We start from the raw sequence: 13,260 nt of genomic DNA, 5'->3' as shown, positions 1-13,260 counted from the left end.
GCTGTGACATTGCTTGGGCTGGAGCCTGGAGAAAGGAGAAAGGAGAGAGAGGAGCAATGGGGAAAGATTTCTGTAGTCTCTTTTAGCATTATGAGTTCTCTTTTTCAGAACTAGTATTTTATAGTGTTTTTCCCGAAGCTGTCTTTGTCTGTACCTGGCATCCGCTAGGGGTTGGCTAGAGAATACTGGGGGGGGGGGGGGGGGGGGGGGGGGTAGGGGGAAAGATGGTAAACTCCGCTGCTGATGCTGTGGAACTTTGAATTTTATTCGTTATCTCCAGTAACCCTGCTACAATTTATTTTCTAGAGTCCTCAAATAGCGGTTTCATGCATTCTGTCCTAGGTTTTACGCAGTGTAAGCAACAAGGTTGGGCATACTTGCCCCATCTTATCCAGACTCAGAATCTTCCATAGCCTTTTAAATCCTTTCAAATTATTTCATTTTTGTTCAAGGACTCAACAGTGGGAGATGGTTAGCTTAGTGTTTCTAGAAGGCTATCCCCAAGCCTTTTCCATGTTAAATCTTGTCCTCTGAATATCCAGGCTCAGTTGTCCATTGATGAATTTTAAGTTAGTAAATCCTATGCAAATGTTTAGGGTTGTCTTGTTTGAACTCACAGACTTAGTGACACTGGACACTGCCTCTCAGAGACTCCTTTTTATTGCACTCTTTCCATGCCTTCCGTACTTGTACAGTCTCCAAATGCTCCTTAAATATGGTCTTCCCTGGGTCTAAGTTGCTAACTTCTTGTTCTTCTCCACCCACAGCTCTTCTTAGGCAATCTCATCACTTAGTTCTCCATTAGCTTGCTTATGGTTTTAAGCACCTATCTCTAGTCCAGAGCTTCCTCTAGAGTTCACATACATAGAATTGCTCTCTTGACATTTCTGTTTCTATATAGTGTAGGCACACACATTACTCTATCTCAGTAAAGGCACACCCATATAGTCAATCACCCAATAGAAACAAAATTACCCTTGAAACCCCACTGTTGGTTCCCTCCTAGAACATTAACTCAATCATTGAATTAATACTTCTCCTCCTCCTTCTTCTGTCAATTCCAGTCTCTCTCTCTCTCTCTCTCTTTTTTTTTCCAGTGCAAAAAAGGGCTTTTATTAAAGCTCAGGGACAGGACTCTTGGGCAGAAAGAGCTACACTGTGATTGTGAGGAGTGATTGATTATAAACTTTTAAGGTGAAGGGAGGAGATAAAGGAAGTCTCTAAAGGGATTTTCATGTGTTCAAGAAGACTTACAGGATCCTGGAGGTCTGGCTATTGTCAGGCTAAACTTCCTTTTTTGCTTCTAGCAAAGTATTAACATTAAGGCAGCCAGGAGTTCCTTGAGGGATGTCACACCCTGCACGTCTCAAATAATTATCAAGAGTCTGCTAATTTTATCTACATTTCTTTTGCCTTTGTTCTCCTTATACCCCAGCCTCTGAACAATTTGACCCTTAAATCTTTTAAGTTTGTTGAGGGTGGAAGGTCTTATTTTCTGTAACTCCTTCCTGCTGAATAGGGATGCAGACATGTCCATGCCTATGGGTCAACATTGGTCAGTTGGATAATTTATATATAGGAGTCACAAAAGGCAGAGGCACCTGAATCCAAGATAGACAGCATATATGAATCTCCTTGAGTAGAAAGGATCATCTGTCAACTAGATTCACCTCTGCTCCATCCCTCTACTGCCTCCTGGTGTTGGGTTACTCTCCTGTTACCTAAAATATTTTACCTGGTACCTTTGCACTTACTCTTGTTTCCTTCCAATCTATTTTCTTGTATAGTTAGGGCATCTTTCAGAAATACACGTTTTATCTTGTCATTTCCCTCCTTAAATTTTGTAAAATGTTTGATTTCTCTAATGTTTCATTTCTTTTTTTTTGTTTGTTTTTTTTTGTTTTTTTTGTTTTTTTTTATTGGTGTTCAATTTACTAACATACAGAATAACACCCAGTGCCCGTCACCCATTCACTCCCACCCCCCGCCCTCCTCCCCTTCTACCACCCCTAGTTCGTTTCCCAGAGTTAGCAGTCTTTACGTTCTGTCTCCCTTTCTGATATTTCCCACACATTTCTTCTCCCTTCCCTTATTTTCCCTTTCACTATTATTTATATTCCCCAAATGAATGAGAACATATAATGTTTGTCCTTCTCCGACTGACTTACTTCACTCAGCATAATACCCTCCAGTTCCATCCACGTTGAAGCAAATGGTGGGTATTTGTCATTTCTAATAGCTGAGTAATATTCCATTGTATACATAAACCACATCTTCTTTATCCATTCATCTTTCGTTGGACACCGAGGCTCCTTCCACAGTTTGGCTATCGTGGCCATTGTTGCTAGAAACATCGGGGTGCAGGTGTCCCGGCGTTTCATTGCATTTGTATCTTTGGGGTAAATCCCCAATAGTGCAATTGCTGGGTCGTAGGGCAGGTCTATTTTTAACTGTTTGAGGAACCTCCACACAGTTTTCCAGAGTGGCTGCACCAGTTCACATTCCCACCAACAGTGTAAGAGGGTTCCCTTTTCTCCGCATCCTCTCCAACATTTGTTGTTTCCTGCCTTGTTAATTTTCCCCATTCTCACTGGTGTGAGGTGGTATCTCATTGTGGTTTTGATTTGTATTTCCCTGATGGCAAGTGATGCAGAGCATTTTCTCATATGCATGTTGGCCATGTCTATGTCTTCCTCTGTGAGATTTCTGTTTCATTTCTTAGGTAAAAGTATTTAACAGTTTAGTCTCTGTCAACCTCTCTGCATTAGTTTCCTGTTGCTGCATAACAATTTTTTTTTTTTTGCTGCATAACAAATTACCCCAAAATTTAGTTGATTAAAACGATATACATTTACTCTTCCTCAATTTCTGTGAGTCAGAAACTGGGCATGGCTCAGCTGGGACTTCTGCTTCAAGGTCTCTCATAAGGCTTCAATTAGAGTGTTGGCCTGGGCTGGGCTCTTGGAGGAAGGCTCATCTGAGGAGGAATTTGCTTCCAGACTCATTTACATGATTGTTGGCAGGATTCGGGTTGCTCTGAGGGCCTCAGTTCTTTCCTGGCTTTTGGCTAGCAGCCTCCTCCTTCACATGGACTTCTCCAGCATGGCAACTTGCTTCATCAAAGTCACCAGGAAAGCAACACAGAAGTCACATCTTTTTTACCTAATCAAGGAAGTAACATCCCATCACTTTTGCCATTATCAGTTGGTTAAAAGTACGTCACAAGTGAGATCCAGCTCACTCTCCATGGGAGGGTGTTATACAAGGATGTGAATGCCAGTAGGTGTGGATCACCTTTTCAGATGGCACTCACCTTCTTTTTCACTTCTCTCTTAATTTCTCTGTATTGCTTTCTGAAGTGTTACCTAACCTTTTCCAATTTACTAAATCTCTGTTCAATGGTATCTAGGCTACTGTATAAGCCATATATTGAGTTTCACCAATTACTGTATTTTTTGCTTCTATGATTTCCACCTGGATTGAAACTTGCGTATTCCTGGATAAAGAGGATGTGGTCTATATACACAATGGAATATTACTCAGCCAGCAGAAAGGATGAATACCCACCATTTACATTGACATGGATGGAACTGGAGAGTATTATGCTGAGTGAAAATAAGTCAGTCAGAGAAAGACAATTATCATATGGTTTCACTCATATGTGGAATATAAGAAATACTGAAAAGGACCATAAGGGAAAGGAGGGGAACTGAGTGGGAAAAATTAGAGAGGGAGACAAACCATGAGAGACTCCTAACTCAGGGAAGCAAAGGGTTGAGGAAGGGGAGAAGGGTGGGAGGATGGGGTACTGGTGATGGACATTAAGGAGGGAGTGTGATGTGATTAGCATGGGTGTTATATATTGGCAAGTTAAATTTAAATTAAAAAATAAAAACAACAACAAAATAACTATTCCTTTTTCCTTATATGCCTTATTCCTATTTTCTTCTTTCATCTCTTTGGGTATTTTAAATCAACTTATTTTAAAGCCTCCTTTATTTACTCTCTCTTAGGTGAGAATCTTCCCACTTACTCCATCTTGACTGTCTCTCACGGCAGTAGTCTCAGTGTGCTTTGTGATTTAAAAATCTATGAGTGTGTCTTCAGTGGGACTTATCTTCCATAGCAACACATAGAAGTTGCATTTATATACTTGTTTCTAGAGACATCAGTATGAGAGCGATTTTTCAATTGCCTCTAAAACCCTAAAATACATACAGGTTCTAAAACATTTTCTTTCTTAAGTTTTCCTGTCTTACTTGGTTTTTCTCCTGTTTTATTGCCATCCCTCTCACTTGCCTTTGCTGGCTCCTTCAGTTCCCTGACTCAAAATGTTTGAATTCTACAGTGCCCTGTCCTGTATAGTTAGGACTTCCTCATCATCAGCATCCAGTCACTTGGCTTTAAATTTTATCTGTATTGGATGATTCACAAATCAATCTTTCTCTCTCTAACTATGTGCTACACACTTAGCTATTAAATTTCCAATTCAGAAGTCTGATATTTAATAGGCATCTCAATCTTAACATTACTGAATCGTTTACTTGAGTATATTCATAATGCTGAAGTGAGAGAGGCCATAGAGAGGTGGCATTTGAAGACAGAGAAGACAAAACGAATTCCAGATACTAGCTCAGTGGTCCTCAGCTTCAGTTTGAATGTGAATATAATTCAGCAATAAATCCAGATTCCTAGGCAACATCTCCAGGGACTCTGCTATGGTAGTTCTAGGCTGGGATCTAGGAATCTGCATCTTAATATCCAGGTGATTCTGATGCAGGGATCTAAGCCCAACACTTTGTAAAACTTTTTTCCTGCCTAATGGTTATGGTGGGATTCCTAATATTATGCTGCCAGCGAGGTTCCCATTACTTAAGGACAGGGCAGGAATAAGACTTTTCCCATACACAAGTGGATAAGATTGAGAAATTTTAACTGTATTAAAATTGCACTTAAAAATTAGATTTTTTCACCTTTCCTTGTAGGCCAATTTTAGCACAAGAGACATTTGTTAGTTGGACTCACCTATCTTATTTAAATAAAGTGGCCCTGGGGTGCCTGGGTGACTCCGTCAATTAAGCATCTGCCTTTGGCTCAGGTCATGATCTCCGTGTCCTGGGATTGAGCCCTGCATCGGGCTCCCTGCTCAGCAGAGAGTCGGCTTCTCCTGACTCTCCCCCCTTGCTCATGCTCGCTCTCTTTCAAATAAATAAATAAAATTCTTAAAAAAAAAAGTGGCTCTAATAAGGTTTGCTGTGATTGATAGCAGAGAAAAAGAAAGAGTGGAGATGATTACGTATGGTTCCCAGTTCTTTATTCATCTCTCTGCATACATCTGCATTCTCTGATTTAAACCCTGAGCACTTTCATCTTTCTTATTGAAATTACCCATTCCCCACACTATTTTATCTTTTACTTCCTAAATCTTGCTAGGGCCCATCTTTTTTGCATGTTAATCTCTATTAACATGGCCATTTCAATGGCACTGTCTTGGCTGATATAGTTTTTTTGCTGCTGAACATTATAGATTCCTCTTTGGTAGGAAGGCCAATCCCTCAGGTGAGAACCCAAATTCATTCAAGCATACATTATGCCTTTCCCAAAACAACAGACCATGTTTAAATGAGGAGTTTTTAAAAAGCCAACTAAGATAAAGGTAGTACATCCATTCTATTTCTCAACTGCAAGTTGATCATTTCGTTGTTGCTCTTTGCAATATCAGATCCAGTTCTCTAAGAGGAGGGAAGAAAGTGCTCTCTTTTCAGAAATATAGAAACTCTTCCAGGACACTGTAATACTAGTGAGTAAATTCCTTTTAGTAAATTCTAATTGAACATATCGTTGCCAGAAAGTCAATAGACACCTAAAACCATTTTAGCACCATTCTCTATTAATAAAACACTACAAAAATAATAACATTGATGTACTCTGTTCTGAATTTCATAACATGATATTTGTTCCTAATGATGGTTTCATTTTGAAATCTGAGGTACTATTATCAGAAAAATTATAGGTATTTGAAGGTCATTGCTGTCAAGTCATCATCTTTGGCCAATTGTGGTAGCTTGATTGCTTTTTTAAAAAGTTATAGTCTATTTAGCAAACTCAGGATTGAAGATAGGATGATTATTTCTATTACTGTTTCAGAATTCACATGAAATATAATTGTGACTTGAATGATCTGAAAGGCTAAAGTCACTGGTACCCAAAGATGATTCCCAAACTGTCTTTTCCATCATGGAAGAGAGCACTGAAGCTGGCTAAAAAAATCACCTTTATATCCCTAAGGGAAAGTTGAAAGCGTATTTTAGACAGAATTGCTGAAAATGCTAGAAATATATGCTGGTCACAAAAGGCTTGATGGAGGGCAGAAGCTGTAAAAACTAGCAATTCCTCTACTATAAATATTCAGTAAGAATTCTAGGCACCCCAGAATTCTAGTAAAAAGAGGTAAGTAATTTTCTAAGGCAGTATTTGTACAGCTCATTGCTACCATCGACCTAAGGGAAAATCTGGGGTGCCCAAGGTTGCTAGGCACTGTGTGGATGGCATCACTGTGTTGTGATCTGCTTACTCTCCTGTCCTTCTTACACAGAAGATCTTAACTTTGCTTTGCTAACTGTTGCTTGACCTAGTGAAATTCTTTGGGCTCATACGTGCATGTTATCTGTTTTCTCCTGTGGCTGATGACAACTAGGAGAAAGCGTTATTCAAGTCCATGGGTATTTACCTCACCGAAGAAATAAAGGTGAATGTATTTTGTTATCTGGATGGCCATCATACTAAATAAGAAGGAAAGAATGGATATCGTTACAGAATTGGAAGTTGCTACCACACAGTATCCTCAGAATCCTGCCCTCAGCTAAAAAGATCCTACAAACATTTAAGAAAAAATTATACAATTGCTAACTATAAGCAAGATAAAATAAATATAAAATAAGAATTATATGAAAGGCTATGGATTAAAGGGAGGAAAGCTTAAATATTTGAAGAATAGATAGGACATCTAGGATTAGAAGCTCAACTGGTTATTAGCACTGGGAGTGTAGATAAAGGAGGAAATTCTGGACTAAAAGAGGTAAATAGGTGATAAATAGGACATTTGATAAATAGGACTTTTTCAAACTACACCCACTTCTGTCCACCCAAAATCTCTGAGGTGCCTCTGTACAGCCAAGTGTGTTCCATTTGTGGGAAAATGAAGTAGGGGAAAAGATGGAGACCAGTTAATCTAAATTCATGAGTCTTAAAGCTGACTTGAGGACAGGTAATTCTCCTTATCAGATATTTCTACTCATCTCAGTGAAGAAGGTCTTTGATGTTTGTTTTTGCTTTCTCCTCGTTTCAGGGTGCTTTTCAGGAAATAATGATCAATTCTTGGCAATTCATCAGAAGAGCGGGAAGCCAGCATTCATTTATCACCATTCACAAGACATTGAGAAGAGCCTGGATATAGCCCCACAAAAGATATATAAACATAGCTACCATGCCTCTTCTAAAGCTCAAATAAACAAACGCCACCAAATAGTTAACTCAGCATTTCCTAGACCTGCAGATGACCCTTCGCTCAATCTGCTGGCCATGGCTGGTCAGGATCTTGAAGTGGAAAACCTTCCAATCCCTGCAGCAAATGTCATTGTGGTGGTAAGTATTGGGTTATGCTGATGCTGACACTTTCCTCTGTGGTGGCTGCTTGAAAAAAAAACAAGAACAAACTAATAAGAAACCGTGTCTGTGTGCTTGTGTGCACAGCACAGTGCATGGCACATGTAGGTACTTAATAAATCTTTAAATAAAACATGGCTTTAGGAAGGCCTTGCAGTTATAGTAGATCATATTATGCACTGAGCCTCTGTCTTCTGTGATAATCTGTTCTGAGTGGGGCTTAGTCTCAGTGTATATAAATAAATCATACTTAACTAAGGATCTCTGGTCACAAATGAAGAGAGACCACTGAAAGGACAAGGTGTTATGGAGGAGAGATCATTTTCTGTCACTGGAATAAAAAAGTGGTTTGGGAGTAATTGATAATATTCCTAATACCGCTGATATATTCCTAACATCCTAACCACCAATGCAGTGGTTCCATTGCTTGTATTCTTAGGGTATGTAACCCAGGCCAGAGTTTCTTGATTTATGGAGGTGTCATAGTTTAAGTACAGCCTGAGGTTGATGCCCTGTTTAGACTATAGTCCCTCTTAAGTTTAAGATCACAACAGGAGGATTCACATTAAAACTATAAATCAGTAGCCAAATGGTTGTTATTGCATTTCTGTCCCCAAATATAATCAAATATGTTGACTTTTAAGGCCAAGTCATTCAATTAAACCATGTTTGTGTTTTGACAACCTCTCTATGAACCAAATGTAATTAGATTTAATAAGTTTTTTTTTTTTTTTTTTGCTTTCCCTAATCTTTTTTTTTTTAACCTACTGCCTATAGGACATGTTACTTGGTATTGACAATCAAAGATCTATTCATTGATGTTTTCAACTAGCATACACAGGAGTATTTATTATGATCCAGTTGTCATTTGGGGGATCCAGAAATAGAGACAAATGAAATGGAATCTCTGGCTTTCTTTGGGAAATGTCTGAGAGGAAATGTCAGTAATTCAATAAAAAAATTATAAATTGAGAACATGAGATGAGCTCTTGTTACAAAACTATGTGGGTCACTTGGCCTCCTGAAATACTTGAACAAATTTTGTGCATTTACATGAATAACAGATGTTCTGAAGGTGAAAGCCATGTACTCTGTCTCTTTGGTGAAGATAAATGATGTTAATGAAGTGGCTCTATCTGGATGTGCCTGTGTCCATGCGAGGGCTCGGGGAGATATTCCCCTGGTGACCATCATATTCCCATAGTTATCACCTCTTAAAGTCACCGTGAATTACTGTCCAGGAGGTTTGTTCTATCTTGTAAGGCAATGGACTGTCTAGTTAATTTAATATTACACAGGATAAAAGGCATCAATAAGGAATTCTAGCAAGACATTCCACTTTTAGCTTATTTGTGGTTTGGAAACTCATGAAGAAGCTGTGCTTTTTCCGACGAGTGATTATTGCATGAAGGCAACGGGAGATGTTGCTGTGTTAGCCTTCCCTAACCTCTCTTGATCGAGCCTCTAACCATGCTGTGGCTGTGGTAGCTTACAACAGTGGCTGGTGTTAATGTTTCCTGTACTCTATTGATGTTACTTATGCCTGTGTGATTTAGTAGGAGAACCAGGGAAATAGGGTTATTTTTAAATAAATCAATAATGTTCCGCTGACTCATACAGCAGACGGTCAACATTCAATCAAGTATCAGCTGGTTTGAAGGTTCATTCTATCCAGGAAAGAGGTTTGGAAATGAAGTATAGATGATGAAAGAGAGAGAACTGGTGGCTAAATGACTTTGATAGAGTAATTGATGACTGTGTAGCAAGGTGGCATGTGTTTAGGTATATATATATATACATGTATATATACGTATACATATATCAAGAGAGACTGTGTTACTTGAGGAATATCACGGGGGTGCCAAAGAATTATTTTATGGCTTAATTTATACCAAGATGAGCAGTATTTATGAGTATTAGTTTCCCAAGTTAGGGAAATTACTAGGATTTTTTTTTTCAGCCAGAGTAAAAATACCGGTGACAACTTCTAAAATATATATATGTAACTTTTAAGGCTTCCATGGACAGAGGGAGAGATGACTTTCCCCCCTTCTTCCTATGTTTTTTTCTCTCCCTCTTGTTTCTGACATCATTAAGACAATGAATTTTAGAATGAGAAATTGAACAGGGACGTGAGAGATGTATGTGTCACTCCTCCTTTCCTGATTCCCAGTTGTCTCCACAAAGCATTTCATTAGAGCATTTGTCCACAAATGAATTTTTTTTCCTTTTTCTTCTTTCTTTTATGACCAGGAAAATCTGTAGTTCATTTATTCCGAGGAGAGAACAGCGTAATTAGAATGTTTATCCCAAAGAATGCTAATTACATTTCAGAAGCTCAATTAAGAACCTGTTATTAGGATTTCTGCACAAATGCAATATGGACAGAATATGAATGTCCTCAAGGTCAGTGCTGTAGTAGGAGTCAAAAAAATGGCTTTAAACAAACGTGTGCTGGAGATCCCATAGTTATAAGTCCCCAACATCGGAGAGGAGAGGTATGGATGAAAGTGGTAGAGTGGAAGCAGCTGCAGGCTTTTCCAGTTCAGCAAGTTCAGCCTAGGTTGCTGAGTGAAGAATGTTCTAGCCTGGGAAAAATCTATGAAAACTGGGACTAGGAGGGCTTTGGAATCTAAAACGTGGGGGGATTATGGCTGACTTCAATGGATGGTCTTCATAGGAAGGAAAATAAAAGGAAGAAAAAGAAGAAGGAGGGGGATAAGAGAAAGAGGAGGAAGAGGAGGATGATGAGAAGAGGGGAGAACATGGGATGGGAGGAAGGAAGGAGGAGAAAAGAGAGGATACAGTGGCAGTGGCAGTTCTTAGGGCAGAAGGAAGACTTCTCTAAGCACCTAAGAAGATGATGGGGAATGTCCCGGAGTCCTAGATGGACTCTGTGAGTTTCCTAGATGCCTAAGGCTTCCCGTCTTGCTCACCATTCACCCAGACCAGCAGACAGACATTCTCTTGTGTTTTTTTGACACAACTTTCTCTGAAAATATTTTTATCAGGCAGTTGATTTAGAGGACCAGTAAAACCAAATGCTTTGCATGACTGGGTTTCAGTTACACCCTGAGCTCTGCTCTGCCTCACCTGAGCTTGGCTCTGCTGGTGACCAGTTTATGAGTTTCACCTTGCAGGGAAAGAGACAATTTCTAGATGTGATCTGAAGGGCTTAGAGGGTCCAGCCTTCTCACTGCCTGGACACAGTAAATAAACTTTGTAGCATTTAGTGTGTTATGTGATATGGATGAGTAATTGGTGGACACTTTTTCAAAAGACATATTATTTGGTTTTAAAAAAAAAAGAATTTATTTATTTATTTGAGAGAGAGAGAGAGAGCCAGAAGGGGGAAGAGCAGAGGGGGAGAGGGAGAGAGGGAGAGAATCTCCAGCAGACTGCACTGAAGGCTCAATCCCATGACCCTGAGATCACGACCTGAGCGGAAACCAAGAGTTGGACGCTCAATGGACTAAACCACCCAGGTGCCTCAGAAGACGTTGTTTTAATCATAATTTTGTATTTGTATAGGGAATATTCCAAAAGGTGATTTAACCTACATACCTACCATTGGAATTCTACTATGTCAGGAATTCCAGTTAGGAATATTTTGTGGCTGGTGACAAGAATTCAGTCCAAACTGGAGAAAATCCCATAGTTCAGGTAACATTTCTGTAGTACGTGTAGCTTTAGGTATGGTTTGATCGAAGACAAATAATTGGCCAGGATCAGTCTCCTCGCTCTGCTTTCACTGGGGTGACCTCCTTCTCTGACTGAGTCTCTGTTCTTCATCTCAACATGGTTTCCTTTTCCTCCTGGAGATTTATCCTTGCAGGTTCATATTTATTGGAAAAGAATGATCCTTTTACAGCCGTCAGTAATATCCTGGGCATCTCCATGACTAGTCCAATTTAAGTTAATTACTCACTTCATCCCTGAACAATTTGCAGCCTGGTGATAAAATTAGACTAATTATCCCAAGCCTAAACTACATGCTCCACCCCTAGAACATCCCTAAAAACCCACAAGCTATTTATGGGAGGGGAGGTTACTTGAATAAAAATTGGGACACTATTAACAAGCAAAGATAGAATAGATGTCAGAGAGTAGTTAAATATGTGCTAGAGCAGAGTATCTGGACTTCAGCTTTTAAGACACAATAGCCCCTTCAAGAAATAATAAGGATATGAGGACCTACAACGTGGCCTCAGCAATGGTGATTCTTGTACTCAGGAATGAGTGATGAAGGCTATACTTTCAACTTTCTGACAGTGGCCCAGGTGGGCAGCAGACTTATTCTGATAGAGGAGAAAATTCATGCCCCAACGCCCAGAACGTTTGCCAGTTAGGCCTGTGATTTAGTGCAATCTGTTAGACGCGTGATATTATGTCTCAAATTTGTGAAAACCACTGTTGCCTTTGTCATAGGCAGCTTATATGGGCGGCGGGGGGTGGGGGACAAGAATGCTGTGTTGAGCTAGCTGTAGTGGAGGCAGGTGCATGGGCTCATTCCTGAGCTAAGTGACTAGCTCGTGGTGGGCAACTCACAGAAAGTGTGATTCTAATGCCGGCTTTGGGAAAATTAGGACTTATTTTGTGTGAAGGGGTATTGGGGTCAAATACTAAATACCGAGTACAAAACACTAAATGGATGTAAGACACAAGCCTACTGTAATGTAGAATGTGACTCAGATGTCTTCCAATACAGTCTTGGGACACTTGTCCTAAGTTCCCAGAGGGAATAAATATAAAAGCCTGCAAGAAAAATGTACTATGGTGGTACATTTGTGAAATAATCAAATATGCAATCCTTTTTCTTGATTTTCAGATAAGTGTATACATTTTAGAAGTGTTTCCGTCCTCCTTGAGAAATGGTATTTTGTCTGTAGACCCCACCAACTTTATCATCTTGGATTTGATCTGTGTATTAGTTGCTTATTGTTGCATAACATGTTGCCTCGATATTTAGCAGCTTAAAATGAGAGATAGTTATGATTTCACAGTTTCTGAAGGTCAGGGATCTGGGAGCCCATTAGCTGTATAGTCCTTTTGCCTCAGGGGTTACTGTTGTCAAGCTTGCAAGCTCTCCCACGAGACTCCAGTTCCTCACGCATGGACATCTCCACAGGGCTGCTCACAACACGGCTTCCCCAGATCATGTGAAGAGAGAGAGAGAGAGACACCACACTGCCATGCTGACCTAGTCTCCAAATCACACACCATCGTTTCCACTTTTTCTATTCATTAGGCATGAGTCGCTGGGTCTAGCCCATATTCAGGAGGGGACTACAGAGGGCATGAATACTAGGAGGCCAGGAGCACCGGGGACTAGTTTGGAGTGTGGGTACCACAATCTTCAAAGCAAAATTGGGGCATCTTTGTATTATTCCATTGCTTGTTACGTACCCTTACCTATGAACGTCAGGAAGGGGAACTGTATGCTGACACCAAAGGACGGCATGCTCACATTTACAGAAATTTCATCATAAGGAGTAATGATGGAAGAAACTATGTCTGTGAAGAGCCTTCAGGCATCAAAAGACCCTCGTGTTTAGTTTCCAGTTTACAGAAAAAGAAAAGAAGGCCCCATGTCTT

The 13,260-nt window shown here is 39.9% G+C and overlaps 1 protein-coding gene across 2 annotated transcripts in view; it reads left to right on the top strand.

Moving 5' to 3' along the window:
* Window positions 1-13,260, top strand: part of PTPRR (protein tyrosine phosphatase receptor type R) — a 234,030-nt gene that overhangs the window by 17,718 nt on the left and 203,052 nt on the right. For both annotated transcript variants that reach the window (XM_025476593.3, XM_025476594.3), the window contains exon 2: window positions 7,349-7,644. In XM_025476593.3, the coding sequence (XP_025332378.1) occupies window positions 7,349-7,644 (296 nt within the window). The remainder of the gene's footprint in view (window positions 1-7,348; window positions 7,645-13,260) is intronic.

Source organism: Canis lupus, chromosome 10, assembly GCF_003254725.2.
Source record: "Canis lupus dingo isolate Sandy chromosome 10, ASM325472v2, whole genome shotgun sequence".
Classification (NCBI taxonomy): Eukaryota; Metazoa; Chordata; class Mammalia; order Carnivora; family Canidae; genus Canis; species Canis lupus.
This window is presented reverse-complemented; position numbering and strand designations above follow the sequence as displayed.